The sequence below is a fragment of the Onychostoma macrolepis genome, chromosome 09 (assembly GCF_012432095.1).
Source record: "Onychostoma macrolepis isolate SWU-2019 chromosome 09, ASM1243209v1, whole genome shotgun sequence".
In the NCBI taxonomy this organism is placed as follows: domain Eukaryota; kingdom Metazoa; phylum Chordata; class Actinopteri; order Cypriniformes; family Cyprinidae; genus Onychostoma; species Onychostoma macrolepis.
The window spans coordinates 13701267-13723709 of NC_081163.1; the positions used below are offsets into that span (position 1 = coordinate 13701267).

At 37.0% G+C, this 22443-nt stretch overlaps 1 protein-coding gene across 2 annotated transcripts in view; it reads left to right on the plus strand.

Moving 5' to 3' along the window:
- Positions 1–43: 43 nt before the first annotated feature.
- The window catches only part of fhip1b (FHF complex subunit HOOK interacting protein 1B), a 30225-nt gene continuing 7825 nt past the window's right edge, over positions 44–22443 (plus strand). Inside the window, exons 1-7 of one of the 2 annotated variants that reach the window (XM_058786628.1) lie at positions 44–194; positions 16188–16662; positions 17788–17926; positions 18039–18301; positions 19015–19245; positions 21860–22105; positions 22265–22432. In XM_058786628.1, the coding sequence (XP_058642611.1) occupies positions 16534–16662; positions 17788–17926; positions 18039–18301; positions 19015–19245; positions 21860–22105; positions 22265–22432 (1176 nt within the window). In that variant the 5' untranslated portion in view covers positions 44–194; positions 16188–16533. Of the gene's footprint in view, positions 195–219; positions 385–16187; positions 16663–17787; positions 17927–18038; positions 18302–19014; positions 19246–21859; positions 22106–22264; positions 22433–22443 lie in introns of those variants that run through there. The other variant, XM_058786629.1, reaches the window with a different exon arrangement.

Below are 22443 nucleotides of genomic sequence, written 5' to 3' on the forward strand. Positions count from 1 at the left end.
AAAACAACAGACTTTCGGCATGGCCGCCACCCTCCGGTGTGACGTCACAGCGTCCCGTGCGCGTGGGTGTGTCCGTGGAATCTGAGGAGAAAGATGGCTGCGGGACGAAGGGAGAGGTTTAACAATCTGAGATTCGCTGTTTCAGGATAGACAGGTTACGGCGGAGGACGAAGCGGAAAACAGCACTCGCTTGCGTAAGTGTTTTTTGCTCAGGTTTTAACGGTCGAATCGCGCTGTGTGGTCTGGTCACCGTTCGTTTCCCTCGGCTCGCGAGCTCAACGGACAGCGTCAAATCAAATCTGACCCGTTGCGAGCTCACTGTGTGCGGCTGAAACTCCACACAGATGAGACGAGAAATATCTCTGGCAGTGGGAGACAATATGCGTAAGTTATACCCTGTAAACCATGCTAATGTTGAAAGCGTCAAGAAGTAGGTTTTATTTGTGTTATCCACTTGACATAACCATATTGAATAACGGTTCTTAACCGCTCGGTTTCTGGTTCTTGTTTTAAAACGACACATCACTGCGTGGGAATGTGTAGCGTGACACATACTCGTACTGAAAGTGAGGAAGACGGAGCTGCATTGGCATAAACTTGAATATGTGATTGACAGCTGGTTAGGTATTTGTAGGTCAGCTTCTTGGTATGAACCATTAAAGCGATTTTGTTGTCGTGTTTTTTATTGTGCTGTTATAAGTGGCTTTTGAGCTGCATGATAATGGTAAATGGTATGGTGGTTCCGGTTTTAACCTGTAAAATGTTGATGAACCCCAGGCATCAAAACGACTGTTGTGTTATTGTGTAACCTGAGTACTCAACACTTGGCTGTGGGGCAGGTGAGAATTATGGTGCATTATTTCAGTCCAAATCATATATAATCATGTGGTCTATCTTTTGTAACTAACCTGTTTTTAAATGAGTCAAACCACAAGTCTGATTATGATAGTTTATTCACACAGATGTGATGTGTGGTTGAAAACAATCTCTCATGAATATGATTATGGCTACAACACTGGGTGGCAGCAATGGAAGCTGCTCCTTTGAGTTGGAGTGTGTCATTCATATAAAAGCCTGTTGAGCTTTTTATGAAGACTATACATGAAGTCACTGTGTTTATCATTAAATGTGAGAGTAGACAGTATTCCTGGTTCCTGGATTGATTATAATAGGATATAACGGCAGGGTTATGAGTGGAAATTGAGTTTTTGAGGGGTCTGCAGTGCTGATAGTGAATTATTCAATGTTTAACAGGTTTTAGCTTAGTATTTCTTAAGACATTATTGATGATTCTCATCCTTTGTCTTATTGTAACAAATTATGTGTAAAGTAATTTTTGCAAACATTTTTACTTGGAAAAGCTGATTATAATGATTAAGACCAGTGTTATTTTAGTATAATTGAGATAATATCGTTTTTCATTAATATTTAGATTTTCATGTTTTCTGTTTCATGTAATTTTTAGTTAAATATTTAGTAATTTTGTTTTTTAAAACATTTTTATCTCAGTTTATCTCAAACTAAATGAAAATTGCTGCCTTGGCAGCTTGCTGAGTATAATATGTTTTAAGTTTTTTAAATATTTTATTTCACATTCCTTTTTTTATTGTTTTAGTTGTCTGCAGTAACTCTGATTCAGTCATAAGTTTGCTCCATAAAATCTATATAATATCAGCTACTAGAGCGACATTTCTGTGCCATAAAACCATATAAGCTTTTGTGCTCTAGTGAAGATCTACTTTAGACTCTCTTCGTCTGTCTTACTGTCTTCACCCCCTCTGCACAGACACATACACACATACACAATTGCTGGAGTCATTTTGACCCATTGTGTTCAGGTTTATTTCCCTTCAGAAAATGCTGCAGCAGTCCTAAACTCATTTCAGTGTCAGAATGACTGAACTTTGAACCCTTGATGATTATAACCCAAGGAATGAATGTGACCTGTAGTGCAAACAAACTTGCACTCGTTCTTTCTCTCTCTCTCGCTTTCTTCTGTTGTTCCCTTTATTATTTCCAACCGTCAGTGGTCAACACTCTCTAGTTGGATTCCAATGAATTTAGTCATTTATAGTTTTGTATGATTCACCTTTTCCATTTTTGCCTCAATTGGAATAAATATGAAGCATGCCAAAAGAGAAGTAAATGCGTGGCCTAAAACTTCAATCATAAGGAAGTATAAGCATTTGGTGGCAAAGACACGTTTCAGATGTCCTTTCTTTTAAATAACCTTGGCTCAGATTTGCAGAGTAATGTGAATCTTGTAGAAAACAGCCTTGTTTAAGCAGACTACTGTATATTTAGGGGTAGTGTGTTTTGTGCAATGTCTTGATTGAGGGTACAGTGATTATTGAAGAGCAGAACTGTTATCTTATTAACCTCTTTTCTTTTTACTTAGTGGTAGCAGCACAAATCCGTAACCATTAGGTTAGGTCCACCTCATCAGTTTAAAGAATGCACTGATGTGAATCTAGTAATTACACTCCTGATCTGCTAACCTACCATTAAGACTTTACCTGTGAGCTGCCAAGACAGACACCTGGCTAATGATTCATTGTCCTCAGGGCTATAAGAGAGAGAGAGCCGTCTCCATTTGCTTCTCTATCTCTCTTTTTCTCTCCACCCCTTTTCCCCTTCTGTCACATTCTCAAACAGCCTTGCTTGCACTATAATATAGGTCGACATGTAAAGCCATTGCTATAACAATTGTTTTGTAATTGATTTGCAGTGTGTTTTATTTTTTATTTTTTTAAATACTATAAAATTTGTATTTCTCTAGATATATATACTTTGTTATATGAACCAATGCAAACACTTTTTTTTTAAACCTAAAACATGCTGGAACTTATATGATGTTTATAATAATTAATGTATAGCATAGAAAACATGCGCAAAGCACATTTGGATTTGTGGTGAATGAGTGTTATGCAGGCCCCAATTTTTTTTATTTATTTTTTTTTTTTTTATGGCACATCTTGCACATACGATGGGTTTAGTTTCACTTTAAATAAATTTGTTTAAGCTTGGCATTAATGATAAGTATTGTTAATAATACCAATTTAATTTCTTTTTGTTTTATACTTATATTTTTTTATTTATTTTCTGTCCTAATACCATTAAATTTAAAGGATTTGTTGTGGAGTGAGGGAGAGTAATATACATTTATAGTTTCTATAATGTTTGTAAATACTTTTTATTTATTGGTATTTTAAGCCCGATTCGGACGGTAATTGTTTCTCATAAGGACGTCTGTAAAAATACATATCACCTCTGATGGTGATTTATTCACAGTGGAGGAGCGAGTTCTGTGATCCTACGAACCCGGGAACACTCACGTGACCAGCCACATGATTGTCTGCTGTAATTAAAATGAATTTTATTTATTAATTATTCTTATTATTGTGTAAAATGTATTTAAAAATACTTATTCTTATTATCCCAAGCATATTTTATAATATTCATATTTATTATTTCATTATTTAAACCTCCTGTTTACAAATAGGAAAATAGACGCGCTATAGTTGTATATACGCGATATTATGTAATCTATATATCAGTTTATAGTACACACTTTAAAATTGTATTGCATACCTGCTGCTGCCATAATAAAGACCCATTTTGAATGTTTACGTGCTTTTCTTCTCTTCTGAAGAAGTCGCTGTGAGCAGTTATGAAGTATTGTTCTTTTAAATACTTTCCAGCATTTCAGAAGTAAATATGTATGCAAATTACACCATAGTAGCCTGCAACAGTTACCTTACGGTGTTCGGGAGTGCTCAAAAAGGGTTTAAACACTGAATTTTGAATCGATTTCTTCTCGTAAACTCAGAGATGTGGATTTGGAAGGCAATTAAATTACCACACGACCTTGGTGTTTGTCAAAAAACAGTAGGTAATTCGGCCAGGGATTTTTACAAGGGTGGTGAGAGAAAAAAAATGACATTTTGGATTCGGACGGCCATTAAATCACCGACTACCCCCTATAAATGGTGAAAATCACTTGCGTCCCCCTGACAAACAATTACCGTCCAAATAGGGCTTTTGATGATTTCTGAATGTGACTTAAGCCCTATTCGGACGGGATTAGTTTTACATGGAGAGGTGGGGTAAAGTAATTTTTACCAGAGCTTCTCAGTGATTTTAGTCCCGTCCGAATGTGCCATCTCAGTAATCGTTACGGACAATGTCAGTAAAGATTACGGCGACTTTTACCTTCTGTAAAAAGGTCCGGAAGAATTACCTCAGGTAATACTAATCCTGTGCGAATAGACCAGCAGTAAATATGTACGTAAATATTCCGTAATTTCCTATGTAAAAGTAGTTTTCCGTGTTTTTTCCACGCTTGAAGAAGCATTCAGTTGCGTTGTAGGCGGTGGGACAAGTCTGTGGCAAACCTCGAATGTTTTCTGCATGGCAACGCATACCATTCAGATCAAAAAGAAGGTCGAAAGCACTTGTTAGAGGCACGAAACTTCTGTTAGCTTTAGGTCAATGCCCTTTTGCAAACAGAATCCAATCATAATTTAATAAATCGATGGATGTAGCACACACATGACGACAGGGAGGTGACGGCGGTGCGTAAATCGAGTTACTCCTCCCACTTCTGGTAGTTTTACTGAGATTTCTTATCCTGTGCAAATTGGCCATTAATATTACAGACGTTGTGTGGTAAATTAACATTACTCCATCTACCCTTGTGAAACTAATCCAGTCCGAATATGGCTTTATATACACCAATGCAACTTATTGTTAGTTTGTTTTTTTCTGGCAAAAATGCAGTTTTGACCCAGTGCAACTTATAGTCAGGTGCAACTTATTGTCCGGAAAATTCAGTAATCACTATAATACTGTTTCACAAAAATTAAGTATGCAAAACTCAAATTTTGGTAAATGCTTAATTTACTGATATCTCATGCTGAAGGATTTTATTGATTTATATAAGTTAGAATATTTAAGTTGATTTAAAATGTTCAAGCTATTTTTTAAGAGCCTCAGCTGCTAAACATTGCATTTTAAGGCAACTTTACAGACAAGCTTCATGTTATATTCTATTTCATGCTGTTCTGTGCATCTAGCTGTTTTTGAATGCAAAAACATGTATGAATTGATGACTTAATCAACCAAGAGAAGGCCTGAACCTCTCTTCGTACTGTTGAGCCTTGGTGTTTATGAGCCGTAGTAAGCAGTATGCATTTGCATTAATGACTTATGAGTGCATGTTTATGCACATGATGCAGGTGTCTCCTCTATGTGTTCTTACTTCCTGGGAGATGATCTTTCGCTTCAGCATGATTGTCCTCACCGATGATATAGTGATTCTTAGTTACTTTCAGTTACTAACAGTTACAATTAATGAAAACTTTGCATGTGCCTGTGGTGAGTCACAACTGTTTGTTTCTTAATGATTTAAAAGACATATAGATGTGAATCTTGATATGCCAGTAGTGTGCATCTGTGGTGTTTGTGGTTGCAGGGTCGATAAAGAAATCACAGTGAAACACAAGGAGCTGACTGTTCTCCCTGGGGCATTAAGCAGTCAGTAAGCAGGCAGAGCTGACTGACTCTGGACTGCTCAGATAATCTCCGCCGTTTAGTCCCATTACAGCACCACTAGTTGTGTTATGCTGGAATGTTGTAGCCAGCAAAGCGTTTGTAAAAACTCTTTGTCTCCGTGAGTTACCAAAAATTTATCTTGGGATTTGAGAAACAGGTGAGTGACAGTGTCAATAAGGTTAGACCAGGACGATGCACATAAATTATTCTTTGCATTGGTGTGGCAGCTAATATTATTTATAGACGGTAAGCATGCTTTATTCGCATTTCTACAAATTAAGGCCTTAATCTTAGCAGAAAGTCTTAAACTCAAAAATAAATGAATATCTTCCTCCAATATTTTTTTTGTTTTGTTTTCCAGTACAAATATCTAAACCTCTTTTAATCAAGACACATTTACTTGAGATGAAAATTGAATGTATTATAAAGAAATTGAGCATCATGTAAGTGAGTTTATGCTTAAAACAAGAAAAAAAATATGATGAGAGAGTATGAAATATTTTTCTGAGCTCACTTCTTGCTTTAATCAAATTCACTTAATTATGATCAATTTCTTATAAAACAAGACTTATTTTGTTATTTTTAGTGCTGTCAATCGATTAAAAAAAACAACTAATTAATCGCACATTTTTCTGAAATTCCACCTAACATTAAAGTTTTTAAATATACTTTTATATTGCAATAATTTCACATTCAACCTTCAAGTTAATGTACAAACAACATAAAGACAGTATATATTTTTTTTATATTTGTTTAATGGCATCTTTTTTTTTAATGACTGAAGGCCAGCACTGATGCCAATACTGATTTCTCTCTAAAATTGCTCTTCCCCTCCAATTTACCTATTGACTATAGCCATTCAACATTACAGTATAATTGAGAGCTATCAATTTTAACATTTATTAGACTTTTAAAAAATAACTTCTAATTTAAGTGAACTTAAAACAATCTTCACATAAACCCATTATAATAAATGTCATATTTACCTGTGCCCTTCAGCAGAAATGTACAGAAATTGAAATTATCAAACACTAAATACTAAATTAAATATAGATGAATCCTTAAAGCTATAAAACTTTTTTTTTTCTTTGTCATTTGATTAATAGACATCACAGCAGCTGGTTATTAGGTTATTTTGGCTGTTATTTTTTTCATGAGCTGACACTGCTTAACGTGACGTGGCTCTGACACGCATCATATTTTCTCTCAACTCTTTTTACCATTTCTGACACACTTCAGGTCATAAAGTCTCTATTAATGAGCTGAGGAGTTGAATTGGGTGTGTTAGGTGAGTGAGACAGTGCTGGGCTGCTCCAGGACAGTTTTGAAAAACATTTCATAGACGTTCTTAAATGTTACTCATATAAAATATATTACATGCATGCACAGTTTTAAGGCAGCTTTAATCGCCTTTTTGGTAACATCATGACTAAACTGACCATGACATTGCATGCATGTTGTTTATTTTGTGCTTTGATATGAAATGATACAGGCTACAGCACACGCCACAGTACCGTTTCCGTGCTCGTCCGACTGGCGCCTGCCGCTGAAGTGAAGTGGAGCGCGTCTGAAATGTCTCCTGTTTGATAAAGACGTTCTTTCTATCTATATATCTATAACCTATGACTCTGAGTATTCAAACCAGATGTGACGACGTTTCTGATCTACATTTAGCGTTATTAATCTGTAGGCTAAGGTCATTTAAATGTATAAATATATAATTGTTGTTAGATAGCTAGGTTGAAATTTAAACTTAAGAACTAGAAACATTTAAACTACTGTTTAAACGAATTTTTAATTGTTTCTCAAAACATTTTCACACCGGCAATGACATGACTGTGGTGCCAAATCATTTATGTCCCCACGCATCATGTAGCCCAGTGTTTCCCAACCTTTTTTCTGCCGCGGCACAGTTTTGATATGTAAAAAATCACATGGCACACCACCAGTGTTGGGGAAAGTTACTTTTAAAAGTAATGCATTACAATATTGCGTTACTCCCTAAAAAAGTAACTAATTACGTTACTTAGTTACTTTTGATGGAAAGCAATGCCTTGCGTTACTTTTGCGTTACTTTTAAAATATGAACAGGGCTTGATTGTTTTTAATATTAAGAAGTTCTATTTATAGCAAATTGTTTGTTTATCTAAAGTCATTTTTGCTTATTAGTATGATTGAACTGGATCATCAAAGGTCAGCAGCAAAGACATTGGTTAATAAAATGAGATTAGATACATTTGTGTTATTTAACATTTAATTACTGCAGGTTTACGTCATATTCTGAGTTTGCATTTCACTGTTTTAATTCATTTTGATGAATACTAAATTATTATTATTATTATTTTTTTTTTTTGCGAGTGGGATGAATTAATGCACATTCACATTTAATTATACGTTACTGACACTCTATCCTCCAATTTGATACTGTTAAGTGCTTTGACACAATCTGACAAGTCTTCCCAAATAATTAAACACTGAGTCTTGAGAGTTGGTATTTTGGCTTTATATAGGATCAGACACTTGCACTTAATTTCTTAAAATCATACTCAAATGGAGTTAACAAGGTCTTTGACTACCGAATGACAGGGATCTGTGTTTTGTCCATCATTAGAACGGCCGCATCTGAGGTAGTAAATAAATAGTATCACATTTTCATTAGTTTGCAGGTTTAAAGTTTATTGTAGCTATATGGGCACTCAGTTTCTCTTGTTGTTTAATACATTTGACCAAAATCTCAGGATATAAAAGACGAACCGCTATGCACAGGATATTTAAAATGTACAAAAGTGTATTGGCTACAACTAGACACCAAATGCTAAGACAGACTGCTCTTTAAACATACAAAAACATTAGCCTTTATAGACAGCGTTTCTTGAGTAAAGGAAACGCTGCTCTTATTCAAACATCAGTTCTTTATTTAGCTAACCCTGCATTCTGAAGAAGTAGACGTCTGTCTTCAAACTGCGCGTCGCGGCGCTTCATTCTGAATGGAGGCGGGGTGGAGTTATGAGGTTTGACTGATAATTTGAGGATCCAATGGCGTTACGAGGTTTAGTCACAAGCTCTTTTGAATGCTTTTCATTGGTTAAATATTTGTAAACCGACATAAACAGACATACAGACATAACGATGACCAATAGCACTGATTTAAAATAATAATAACAAATATAATAGAGATATGGAATTTTAGATAATTTTCCATGGCACACCCGACACACTGATGTAGCCTACGTCCTCACGCATTGACGTCATCAAATTGCGATCGGTACATGATATCAAATGTATGAGTACCGATCGAGTCATAAAATGTGATAATCGGCCAATACCGATCTCCGTCTGATCGATCGGAGCATCCCTAGCAGTTATGAGTGGGATGGCCAACCCTAGCTCCACCCCTGTGTTAATAGTGTTAAATATTTTTAATGCGTTAAACTGAAAAAATTAATCGCCTGCGTTAAAGCGCTAATTTGACACCACTAATTATTTTACTTAAGTAAATGTATCATGATTAAAGAATTAAAAAATATTTGTACTGGAAAATATGACAAAAACCTGTTGAAGAACATCACTTTTGCAGTGTGATCAGAAAGTACAGTGCAAGTTATTTCTATATCATCATGGTTGAGAGCAGACTATTCAAGCCATTAGCACTTTTTTTTTCTTTTTTTGTAAAATGAATTGAAAAGTAATGGACATGTTGGAAGTTGGATTCTGAAACTTTGAATCATTGCTAATACAAGTTATTTACATTTAAAGACCACGTTAATGTATTGCTTTAATTTAATTATTCCTTATGACACATTTACACTAGTACGTTTACGTCTGTTGTTTACACTACTCCGGTGTTTTCGACCCTCAAAAATGGAGACTTTTGAAGATGCTGCAGACCCCGTTTTAGTTTGAAAACTCCGGGGTTGCATTTCAGTGTAAACGGACCAAAACGGAGACTTTTAAAAACGATGGCGTGACTGCCCACATTCGTTCTGCGAATCCTTGACAACCATGCAAACAATAACATCATGCTCATTGTTGTACCCATAGATTTGTATGGGTAGATGCCCCATTCGACCGCTCCAAGCTCATAGATGCGTCCACCATCTAAATAATAAGGCATCTACCTATATAACTATGGTTTTACCTGCATGAATGGTCATGTGACATGCATTTTCGGTAAACGAAAATGTACCAGTGCAGGGCCTTAAATTTTCTTACTTTTACCTTCATAACACTTCCAGAAACCCTGTATCTGAAACCTCAAATTTCTGATTGTGAAACTGCTTCATAATATTCCTGAGTGTAAAGGCTGAGCATTTTTTTTTTATATTACTGCTACTACTACTACCACTACAACTTACTACTACTTGTAACATTGTTTATTATAGACTCTAAATGCCTCTAAATGCCATTATATGACTGTGATTTTTGCATATGCGTACAGATTCAGTATTTGCCTGCAGCAATTCAGGTGAATTGTGCTGAATATAATGTGTGTGTGTTGATAATAACATAGTCATTGCAGCTTTTTTTTAAATATAGAAAATCAGATAGGAGTCTAAATGTCAATCAAAAATATTTTCAATACACAAATATCAACAAATACGAAGGAAGGAATTTTATTTCACTATTTACAGGGTATCTGCAGAATTTTTAAAATTAATTTAAGGCAATTTATGAGCCATTTTAAGAGCTGCAGGAGTAAAATGAACACAGTATGAGCGGGGTTGGACAATGTCTATGGTAACATATAGTATTAAGCCATAAAATGACATGATTTACAGTTCAGATACAGGTTTTCACAAAAACAAAAATCTTATAGTACAGCATTTCAGCCTTTAGACCATTTTTATGAAAAGGGACAAATCAAGCATATAAATTATTATATTTAAAACGAATAAATATTACTGTCTTAATTGTTTAGATTTTTAGAAGGCACATTAACTTCTTTCTCATGTACAACTCTGTGTTTGCTGCGTAAAAACATGGGTTGATATTTGCATTGATCTCACCATAAACAGCAAGAAAGGCTTATTGGAAATGCAAATTCATTCTCTGCCAGGAGGTGGCGCTTTAGGAGTGGCTTAATATAGCGGTTTCCCTCAGGGAAATTCCCTGTTAGCGGCTGTACACAAAGCAGCACCGTCCGTGCTTATAAACACTGCTTTATCAAGGCATTATAGGTAAGATGAAATAAAAATGCCAATGACACATTTCTGAGGACAGTCGGTTCCCTTCAGATACATTCACGTAAAAACATCAAAGACAAAGATATATATATTCTTGTCTTTCCGTCCCCAACTGTAAGACCTTTTGAAATTATAGTTAAGACATTTCTTATACCATTTAACGTATTTAAAACTTTTTATGGCCTTAAGTTTGATACAACTAAATTGAGAGTTTTTAAGGACCCGTGGGAGCCCTGTATTTAAGGTAGCACTTCGGGCAGGGCGGTGATACATTTTGGTAGCCCGACTGGAAAGCACAATAGCCCCGGGACGTCGGGCTAGCGATTTTGCAAGCCCTGAGCTGCCACACAGTAGAGGGCTGCATTGGGTTTGGGCTCCCGCGGGACCCAACGCAAATCTCGCGGGAGCGGGTGGTTTTACCTTTGCTGCAGGCGGGAGTGGGTGGTCAGAAATTTTCGTGGGAGACCCGCAGGGAACGGTGGGATTTGGTGTGTAATTGAAATGGAGTCAACACATTAAGGTGAGAAGAAAATTAAAGCGGCTGTTTACATGACAAAAGCAAAGCAAGCAAGTCAGACATCTGGAAACAATTCTCAATTGTCACTGAAAAAAATGGGAAGGAGTTAAACTTCGTAAATTGCGATAAATGTGCACAAGGACATAAGGCACCTCTGCCCTGAGGCGACATACCTATTTTCTAAGTTCTATGTGTTATTTACTTAAGTTAAAGTTATTTCATATTTTGCTTTGGCTTATTTAGCATACTTAAACTGTTTGTTAACAGTTAAGGTCATTGCACACTGAATCCGAAATTTTTGCGTGCGTCTTTCCGATTTTTCGTATTCCTCATCCTTTCCTATCAAAATGCTACGGCTGCGAAAACGCAGAAACTCGAACCTGATCAGATTTTTTTTTTTTTTTTTTTTTTTAATGAAGGAAGAAAGTTTCGGAGGCAGTGTGTGACAACATGAGGTTGTATTTATTTTTTAACGTGCAAAAATTTCGGACTGGGTGTGAAATGACCTTTAAACTGTTTGTTTAGTAAATCGTGTATCAAGCAGTAGGCTACATTTAAAAATTGAGGTACTGCTATTTGTGCTTTTGTTTTAACGGTTAATGTTTAATAAGGCTAATAAAAAAAATACCCAATGTTTTTGTCAGGTGTGGTGCTTTGGTTTAGCATTACTTTATCTTATTTAAATGCAATCATGTTTAAATCCTGCTATTCTGGATGATAAGTTGAACGAATATTTGAGTATTTGTGTAGCCAACATTTTTTTACAAGCTCTGAGAGAAAGTCCGCGGGAGCGGGCAGGAGTGGACAAACATTGCGGGCGCGGGCGGGAGTGGAACACGCAGGCTGCGGGAGCGGGCGGGTGCGAGTTTCAGAAAGCAGTCCCGCGCAGGGCTCTACCACACAGTATGATTTGGCAGTGACGTAACTAGTGAGTGACTGACTTAAGCAATAACTATGAGACAGAGTATCAGAGGAGTAGTGGTAAGCTGGGCTGTGCGCACTCTGAAAGACACTAAACTAATTAAAGGAGAAACTAGCCAAGCTATCGTACCGCCTCTTTGCTGGCTAGAAACTGTGCACTTAGATGTTGATTGACTTGGTCTGGAACATTAGACCCTACTGTAGTTGAATTTGCCTGTGACTCATACTATCCAATTTACAGTACCAAGAAGCCTTTGTATCCCCTTGAGTTTGTGACACACGGCTCCTCCCTTGTACAGGGGCCCTTCCTCAAGAGACAGCCTCTATAGCATTATGTCATTGGGAATTGTGAACTGTCTTTCTTGGGATGAGGGAGTTCTCGGAGGGAAGGAAGCCTTACTACTTGTCACAGTCAAGGAAGTTTTTAGTGAATGGCAGGGTGGAGTGCCTGTATGTGTTTGGTGCTTCCTTGAAAATGGCTTTTGAATTTGTTTGAATTTTTTTACCCATTTCTCAAGTCTGCTTTTTTGTCCTCCCTTCTCAAAAAATACTCAAAAAAAAAAAATACTAAAACAATATGAAGTGTCAGTGGTTTTGATAACACAGGAAGTGTTGTTGCATTAGTTAAGACCACAGGAAGACGTGTGTGTAACATCACAGAACAGCTACTATATATCTCGGTATTTTGTATTTGGATTAAACAAATAAAGTGAATGTAAGCATGTAGGCATATATTATGTGCAAAAAGGGTTAAAATCACATTACATTCTAACATTGTAACATTGCAATCTAAAAACAAAATTAATGCTTTTAAAGCAGAAGTTAAATTTACTAAACTAAAAATGAAAATAATAAAAAAGCACAGACTAATTGAGTAAAAAGGCTATTTTGATTACCCCATTACACTTTACAGTTAGTGCTATCATACAAATACACTTACTTGTAGGTTTAAAATTCTACATATGTCACATTTATTGTCCAACTACAAATATTTCAGCAAAATGTATATTTTAGTCAGAGTTATTGCGCTCCTATTTCATTGCGCTCCATCTGTTTGTCCCTGTGAAATGTAAGTTATGCATTTAGGAAAACACATTGCATCTCAAACACATTAAACAACGTGTCTCTGTCAGTGGCACAGACAGCCTTTCTGTCAGAGCCGAACTATAACTGAAACTGAAACTATAAACTATAGGCTACTATATCTTACGAGTTTTTTTAAATCCCTTCATATAAAGCTTGATGCATGTAGAACAAATTGTATTATGCACTTTCTCCGCAGCAGTTCAGTCTGTGTCCTCCCTAGATATTTTTTTCAGATGCGCTCATATCAAACTACTATATATCGATATTAATGGTATTGCTTCATACTGTATTGCTTATAAAGAATTAGGGCTGCAACTAACGATTATTTTAATAATCGATTAATCTGTCGATTATTTTTTCGATTAATCGATGAATCGGATTTAAAAAAAAAAAAAAAAAGCATTCATTTCCAACCCTTTATTCAAAAACAGAACTAAAATCTTTAGAAAGTGCACAAACATGTTGCTCCTTGAACATCCCTGAGCTGTTATAATAATAATAATAAAATAAAATAAAATGGACTAACACAAAAACATACACATGTATGCTTTACATCTGCCAAATATATAGACTTTTTGGGAGTGCAAAAATTAAATAATTTAACAACACTGCGTCGTTAGCGTTGGTATTGTATCAGACACCTGCACTTAACATTATATGAAAATCAAGCTCAAATGGAGTTAATAATGTTTTTGACCAGAGAATGACGGAGATGGAGTGTTTTGTCTGTCGTTAGAACGGCTGTTATGCAGTGCATAAGTGCATTATGCTTTCATCAACTTTTACAGGTTATATAACTTTGATTGTAGCTATATGGGCGCTTAGTTTTTCTTGTTGTTTAATACACTTGGCCAAAATCTCAAATTAAGCGCTTATGCACATAATGCACAGGATATTTAAAACGATATAGACAGCAAATAACTAATTCTTCTCCACTCTTCAAACACACAAAAACATTATCCTTTACTGACATAGTGTTTGAGTAAAGAAAACGCTGTACTATTCAAACACCAATTATTTATTCACCCTTGCATTGCGAAAAAGCAGAGATCTCATCTTCTCCAGGCTGTGCGCGCGTCAATCTGAACGGAGGCGGGTGAAGTTACGAGGTCTCGCTGAGAGCTCGATGATCCAATGGCGTTACGAAGTTTTACTGACAAGTTATTTTAATGCTTATCATTGGTTTACTATTTTTAAAACTCTCTGATTTAAAATAATAAAACGAATTATAAGCGACTCAAGTTTGGATAATTTTTCACAGCACCTGACTGGGCTAGGTATGGCAACTGCCATACTCTGCCATACGCATAACGCCGCCCCTGCTCCCACACCTTGGATGACTTGGGTCGCACGGATTTCTCTGCCTCCGCCATGTATCTTTCCTCTACCTCCGCTCGTTTTTTTTTTTTACTTTTTGTTTTTTATTTATGAGGCGCCAAACTCTGCTAGCATCCGTGCGCGAGAGAGACCGAGTGTGTTCACTCCGCTCCGCGCTCAACTAAAGTTTTTTTTTTTTTTTTTTTTAATAATCAAACGTCTCTGCGTCGCGCGACACAACGAATCGATTATGAAATTCGTTGCCAACGCTTTTAGTAATCGATTTTTATCGATTCGTTGTTGCAGCCCTATAAAGAATATATCGATATATAGTACAAACTCGATATACCGCCCAGCCCTACTGCTACAGATGGTTTTTGCAGATAGGTTTTCAGAAATGCCAGTTGAATGCATAGATTAATATACAGTAGGCTGCCACTTGCAGTATTTAGAGTTGCGAGTGCTTTTGCCTGTTGTATTATGGGTGCAGTTGTTTACACCATATTGATTAGATGGTGAACCTGATATGGAGATCTACTGGTGTGCTGCATTCTACTAGTGTGCTTTATTTATGATTAAACCTTTCATTCCTTTCTGCTTTCAAGCATTAATTCTTTATCTCAGGGTGCTCTGCTAACAAATTCTGAGCTGGTTATGAGCACTTTGAAGCTCACTAGTTCTTTATTGGTGATACTTTTTTTATGGATGTCCTAATCAGGATGCTCATGAATAAGTACATTTGCCCAGTAGCCCAAACTTATTAAATGAATGCAGATGTTAAATGTGCATTAATCAGAAGAAGAATCCTATTATGGGGAATGATTGAACGATGAATATTCATTGAATTACTTGACTGGCTGCTCCAAGAAGTTTACCAAGCAACATCTGCATGACTCGATTAATATTCACACCCTGTACCATAACTTTGCTTCAGACATACATGCATGATGTGTTTTTGTCAGAAACGGCAAAATGAAATGAACCGATCCCAGAAGCCTTGATGTTTGTTTTCTCTTTTGCAAACGTGAGGATTGGGCAAGATGTGTAATAAAATTAATTTTTAATAAAATTCCAGAAATAAATTGTCTTTTAAAGTAAGAATTTACACTACAGTACAAAAGTTTGGGGTAAGTAAATTTTTTAAAAATGTTTTTGAAGTCTTTATTCTCCCCAAGGATACATTTATTTGATCACGAATACAATAAAAACAGTAATATTGTGAAATTATATTTTAAATGTGTCCTTGCCAGAAAAAAAAAAAAACTTTGAACAGTAGAGTATATATTAGTCATATTAGCATGTATGTTAATCGATTCTCAAAATAGTTGCAGCCCTCATGGAATTTTTTTGTAAATGTTTTTTTTATTCCTGTGATGACAAAGCTGACATTTCAGCATCCATTACTGACATTAGTATATTAATCCTATTAATATGAATGTTAATCAATTGTCAAAATAGTTGCTGCCCTAATGGAATTTATGTTGTGTGCCTTGCCCTTTCGATCTCCCACAGAATCTAACCTTTATACTGACTGGCTGTACTGTTTTTGTTTTTACCTGCAGGTGTGAATGTGTCATCAATGACCTCTCGCTCTCTTTCTGTCCCTGCAGGTGTGTGTGGAGGAGTCTGTGTATCGGTATGGAGTATAGTGCCGACAGCAAACTGGATGACAGGGAGTGCAGACAAGCCTCGCATGCTCACACACTGATCACTGGTGTACAGTGACTGTTGCTGCAGACTTCAGCAGGATTTCATCCTTTTTATGATTTTACCTCTTATTTCTTCAAGCTGTACTCTTCATTTCTTGATATTTGGACGCCTTTTGTGAGCCGCCTTACCCCCCCCCCCCTTCCCCTTTTTCCTTTTCTCTCCCTCTCCACACTTCTCTTCCCTCTCTCCCCTTTATTCTTTCCCTGTTGACCTATTGATCAAATTTGGATCAGCCTGTGCGCTAAGATGAGTTGGCTGAGTCGTTTAAATCCAAGAGGTCCAGGCACTCGGACCGGTCGACATGCAGCCCCATCCAGCCCATGCACTGCCGACCCTGAGACTTGTCTTATGGTGTTTGAAAACCACTGGAGACAGGTGAGACACAGCATAGTCTTATTTTCCTTTGTCATAATTGTGTAAATAAACTCCTTACTACAACTGCAATCATGTAAATTGAATTTTGTGTTTTTACTTGTTAAAGTAGTATGAACTATCAGTCAGAGGGCAGAAGGCATGTAGTAGATTGTGTACAACAGGTTTTTCAGCAAAGTTTTGATTATGTTGATAAAACAGAGCTTATGAATTCATGTATCAATTCAAACATGATAATGTGGTTTAATGAATGCTTTGCATGCTGCTCTGACTAAAAGGCTCATAGTTGTCTTTCCATATTAATAAGTAAAAACACTTGGTTTATTTGCTTGGTTTGTAATTTGGAAATGTGTGTTTTATGAAAAACAAATGCCTTTTATAGTTTTATGTTTTTAGGGCATGTCAGTAACATTTTATGCTGAAATATATATATATATATATATATATATATATATATATATATATATATATATATATATATATATATATATATATATATATATATATATATATATATATATATATATAATGACCTGCCCAACTCAATCCGAGCAGCTGAGTCCTTAGCCATCTTCAAGAATGGGCTAAAAACACATCTCTTCCATCTTTATTTGACCCTCTAACTCTAGCTCTCTCTATTCCAATTCCATTCATAAAAAAAAAAAAAAAAAAAAAAACTAACACTAGCTTTTCTAATATTTTTGTATTCTATCTGTTTTCTTTTTATTTATTATACAATTAACAAAAGCCTCTAACACTAGTTTGCTTTATTATTTTTCTATTCTATCTGTTTTCCTTTTATGTAATTAAACAAAAAAAAAAACTTGCTACGTGTACTGCGTTAAGCGAACTGAGACTTGTTATAGCACTTGCATATCATTGCTCTTTTGTTGATTTTGATTGCTTCCATTGTCCTCATTTGTAAATCGCTTTGGATAAAAGCGTCTGCTAAATGTAAATGTAAATATAATACCTACAGTAGGTACACCCACACATCAACAGGTTTTCCTCCTTAGTGTACGTCAGTGCTCTCTTATTTGAATTGTTTTCCACTACATCAATATAGACACCTATTCCTTTTTGACCTTGCCACAAATAGAATTGAACTGTTCCTTGTCTTTTTGTCAGGTGTCAGGGGTGTTGAAACAGAGAGAGTCTTCAGTGGGCGGTTATGCTGATGATCTCACTGCAGTTCGCAATCACACAGATCAGATGCTGTGCCTGCTAGCTGAAGAGAGACCAGCAGGGGGAGACATTGAATCACCAGGTTAAAACACTCTCCTGTGAGCTCGATGGAGCATACATTTATACTGTTTCACAGTTTAGCTTAATACATGAGAGGCTGTTTTATGTGACAATGGATTGTAAAATGTTTGCAGCAATGGGTCCTATTCTGGAGATGGTGATGGCGGAGAATATCCTGGATGAGTTGGTACAATGGCATTTGCGTCGTGGTCTGGATCCAGACAGCCAGCTGGAGCTGTTGAAATTGTTTGAGATGCTGATTGGACAGTCACATCAGCCCCTGCTCCTGCACAGTGCAGTGCTACAGCCGCTCCTAAGCCTGCTGGGAGCATGTGTGGATTCCCAACTGGGCTGCCCTGCTGCCCTAGAGTCCAGCCTCGTACTGCTGCTAAATCAGGTGTTTGACAGGCAGATGCTGACACCTGTTTGAACCATTTATTTTTAGTTATGACCAAGCCTGCACTGCGGACTCGTCATTTGTGCATTTTCCCTTATTTAAATTGATTCCACAGAATTTTGCAGATTACAATTATTGAACTGGTCTTTGTCCTTGAGTTCCATTAGTTCCAGAGTCAAAATTTTTGGAACAACATTCATGACATCCAATCAAATTGAGCTTAGAACTTGGTTAGGGGCTTGTTCACCTTTTCCCTGTAATTTAATGGTTTGGTTATTAAGTTTTGGGTTAGGGGTCTGGATTGGGTTTGAACCTATTTTTCTGACAGGAATATCTTTCCAGGACCAACAAAACATTCTGCAAAATTAGAATATGTGATTACAATCAGTACAGAAACAAAACTCCGTGATGGTCTTCTCAGGACTCCAAATATTTGACAGATCTTGACATAAACCATCCTTGCTATTTTTCAATTCTCCACTCAAATGAGGAGTAAAACTAATTATTTAAATTAGTTGCAATTGGTCTCTGTTTTTTTTTTTTTTTCCCCAAATGGAAATGCTCTTATTAGTTATTTGAAAAAGCAGGCCAGAAATTTCATATGAGCCCAAGCATGAAGGGTGTATACAGCTGTAATGTACAATGATTTTGCGCATAATTGAATATTAATGTGCTTTCTTAATTTGTAAGTAAATAATGTTTGTTTGTGTCAGGTATGTGTATGCATGGCGAAGGAAACTGCAGTTTTGGAGTTGATATTTAGGTGTGGACCGGTGCAGCAGGGTCCCACTAACCTGCTGATCTTCTCCCTGTTGGTGCCATTTATTCATCGAGATGGCTCTCTGGGGCAGCAGGCACGTGACGCGCTGCTGCTCGTCATGGCAACCTCTGCCAGCAACCATGCTGTTGCACGTCACATCGCAGAGAACTCCTACTTCTGCCCAGTAAGCATGAGTGTGTTTATATTCGTATTAGGGATGCGTCACGGTTTTTGAATATTCGATTATTGATTTAATTATAGAATATCGAATAGGTTGTGCGATTAATGTCTTAAAAAATTTCCCATGTTTTCCGTGCTGATGCGGTGGTCACGCGTTCAAGTAAGCAGAGGGTGGCGCTGCCAATAACGCACCTAAAAGCTGTCAAAGACAACAGACGAATACATTGTCTCACGCGCACACTGTAGACTTGCGTGGCATAAAAAAAGACTTGCGTAGCATATAACGGTTACAGTAACTTGGGATGATGTCAAATAAGAGTTCTGTGCGGACCATACCCCCCGACTGGGTTAGAGGTGTGACTGAATCCGTATTCAGAAAGGCGTGGAAAACAAATAACGCATTCTACGGGGCCTCTAAAGGGACATGGTTAGCCGCTTGCTAGCGGTAGCCTGTTACATTACAGTACATAACATTTCACTTACCCCTTAGTAAGAAGAGATGACTGATACGATTATGGCGAATGATTTGCAGATGCTGAGCACCACTGACAAACATCTAATCTTGTAAAATGTGTGGCAAGTACTGACGAGTGCTGCTCCGTACGCGTGATCACGAATCTCGAAAGTAAAAAACAAGCACGCGTTCAAAAGCGATTTCAATGCCCCGCATATTAATAACGGCTCCCTGATGCCTGCAGTTTATATACAGTATAATTAACCGAAGATAGATCCCATCTCGTATCTATTCCCTTTAGGGGTTCCATTTTTTGAAATGGAAATGTCCTAGCCTTATGAGCAGTTTACTTATGCTAATCGACGGACTGTTATGTTAATACGTCATTCGGTTATGTTTATTATATTAAAGGGATACTCCACCCCAAAATTTAAATTTTGTCATTAATCACTTACCCCCATGTCGTTCCAAACCCGTAAAAGCTTTGTTCGTCCTTGGAACACAATTTAAGATATTTCGGATGAAAACCGGGAGGTTTGTGAAGGTCCCATTGACTGCCAAGTAAATTACACTGTCAAGGCACAGAAAAGTATAAAAAAAACATCGCCAAAATAGTCCATCTGCCATCAGTGGTTCAATCTGAATTTTATGAAGCAACGAGAATACTTTTTGTGCGCAAAGAAAATAAAAAATAATGACATTTATTCAACAATTCGTCTCCTCTGTGTCTCTCTGCGTCACCGTAGCTTTTCATCCAAAATATCTTAAATTGCATTCCAAAGATGAATGAAGCTTTTGCGGGTTTGGAACTACATGGGGGTAAGTGATTGGCACAATTTTAATTTTGGGGTGGAGTATCCCTTTAATATGTTTCAGCACGTTACAGTCATTATATGGCTTGAGTTAAGGTAGCCTATCTTCTAATTAAACAGTTTATCATACAGATTGAAAGTGTGAATCCCGTCTCTCTCCCTCTCTCTCTGTTTATGGGTGTTTGTGCGTGCATGTGGGGGAGGGGTGTCGATTTTCGAAGAATAATCGAATAAATACCCAGAGATTTTCGAATATTATTTTTGCTTGGAATGCCCATCCTTAATTCACATCCTCCTGTTCTTTCTGTTAGCATGTCTTTATTAATATATCCTTTCTGTTCATGTTATGATGTGCCTTTTTTGTTTGTGCCATGTAATTTAAACGTCGAATGTTCATTTGAGTGCCTCTTGGAGCTGTTTCAGTGGAGATATAAAGTCCTGTAGTATTTTCTCTGGGTTGCATTGGCTACTGTGGAATGAAAAGGTAATTTGTCATCTGCTTTTGTGCTACAGTTTTGGACTCAGTTGGGTTCAGTGGATGTGCTGCTTTCCTCTCCTCTGTCCTCTTTTCTCTTGAGAATAATATATAAGCGTTCATCTAACCCACTTAACACATGCGACTGGAGGTCTCATCTAGGACTCCATGCTGCTGCAGTACCTCACAGCATTTTCCTCTCTCACTTTATTTTATTTTTTATTTTTTTCTTTGTCACATATATCTATTTTTATGCTAGAGATGCATAGGTCTAGCTGGTAGTTTCTTTGGTGGCCTGTTTTGTGGCTCTAGAAGACATGGTGAAGTTCCAGATATAAAACTAGCTCTGATGTGAATGATGTTCTTCACCATACTTGATCATTAAGGTGTTTACAATTATTCAGTGAATGTTCAAATTTGACAATCCAGTAATTTCAATAGAAATCCTTATGGTCAGGAAATTGCAAGTTAGTCTCCATTTTGATGACTAAATTTTGCAGAATTTTCTTTAAAGTGACTGTATCATTATTCCTTGCTAAGATGTTGGAATAACAATAACTGTGCTTGAAATAAGAGCTGTACTTTTTGTTGAAGTTTAGCAAAAGAAAAGGAAGATCCTGTGTGTTACACTGATTTTACCATAATGTGTTATTACACAGGGTGAAGCAGCGGTGAACTTAATACATTTATTTACAACTTATACAGTTCATTAGTCAAATAGATTTGTTGCAACTTGTCAAATGTATAGGCTTCATTTGCTTTGTGTTTTCAGATGCACATATTGCAAATGTTTTTTCATTCAGTTTATGTTTAAAATGCAGAGATTGCTTGGTGAACTTTATGAAATAATATTGGCACCTATTGTTCTGTTTCCCAGGTGCTTGCAACAGGGCTGAGTGGACTGTATTCATCCTTGCCACGGAAGATTGAGGTACGGGGCGACGACTGGCACGCCCTGCGGAGGGAGGACTGGATGGGCGTCTCCTCTCTAGTGCTGTTCATGAACAGTCTTGAATTCTGTAACGCTGTAGTACAGGTGGCACACCCTCTTGTGCGCTGCCAACTCCTTGACTACCTCCACAACGGCTTCCTGGTTCCAGTCATGGGCCCTGCTCTGCACAAGGTGAACCACACTGAACTGGGCTGAAGATGTGAGCCATGTTTGGCATAGATGGCAGTTTCCATGTTCATTCATTATAAAACAATGTTTTGAATAGTATTCGTTTTCTCTCATTTTGATTTCTTTGCACTCTCTCTTTCTCTTTCATGGTTCCTCTGTCAGTCGTCAGTGGATGAGATGATAGCAAGCACGGCATATCTGGACTTGTTTTTACGCAGTATCACAGAAACTTCCCTCCTTAAGACCTTCCTGCGCTTCATTCTGTTGCATCGCCATGACAACGACACCATCCTTGATACACTACTCACACGCATCAGCAGCAATTCACGGGTTAGTTTGGC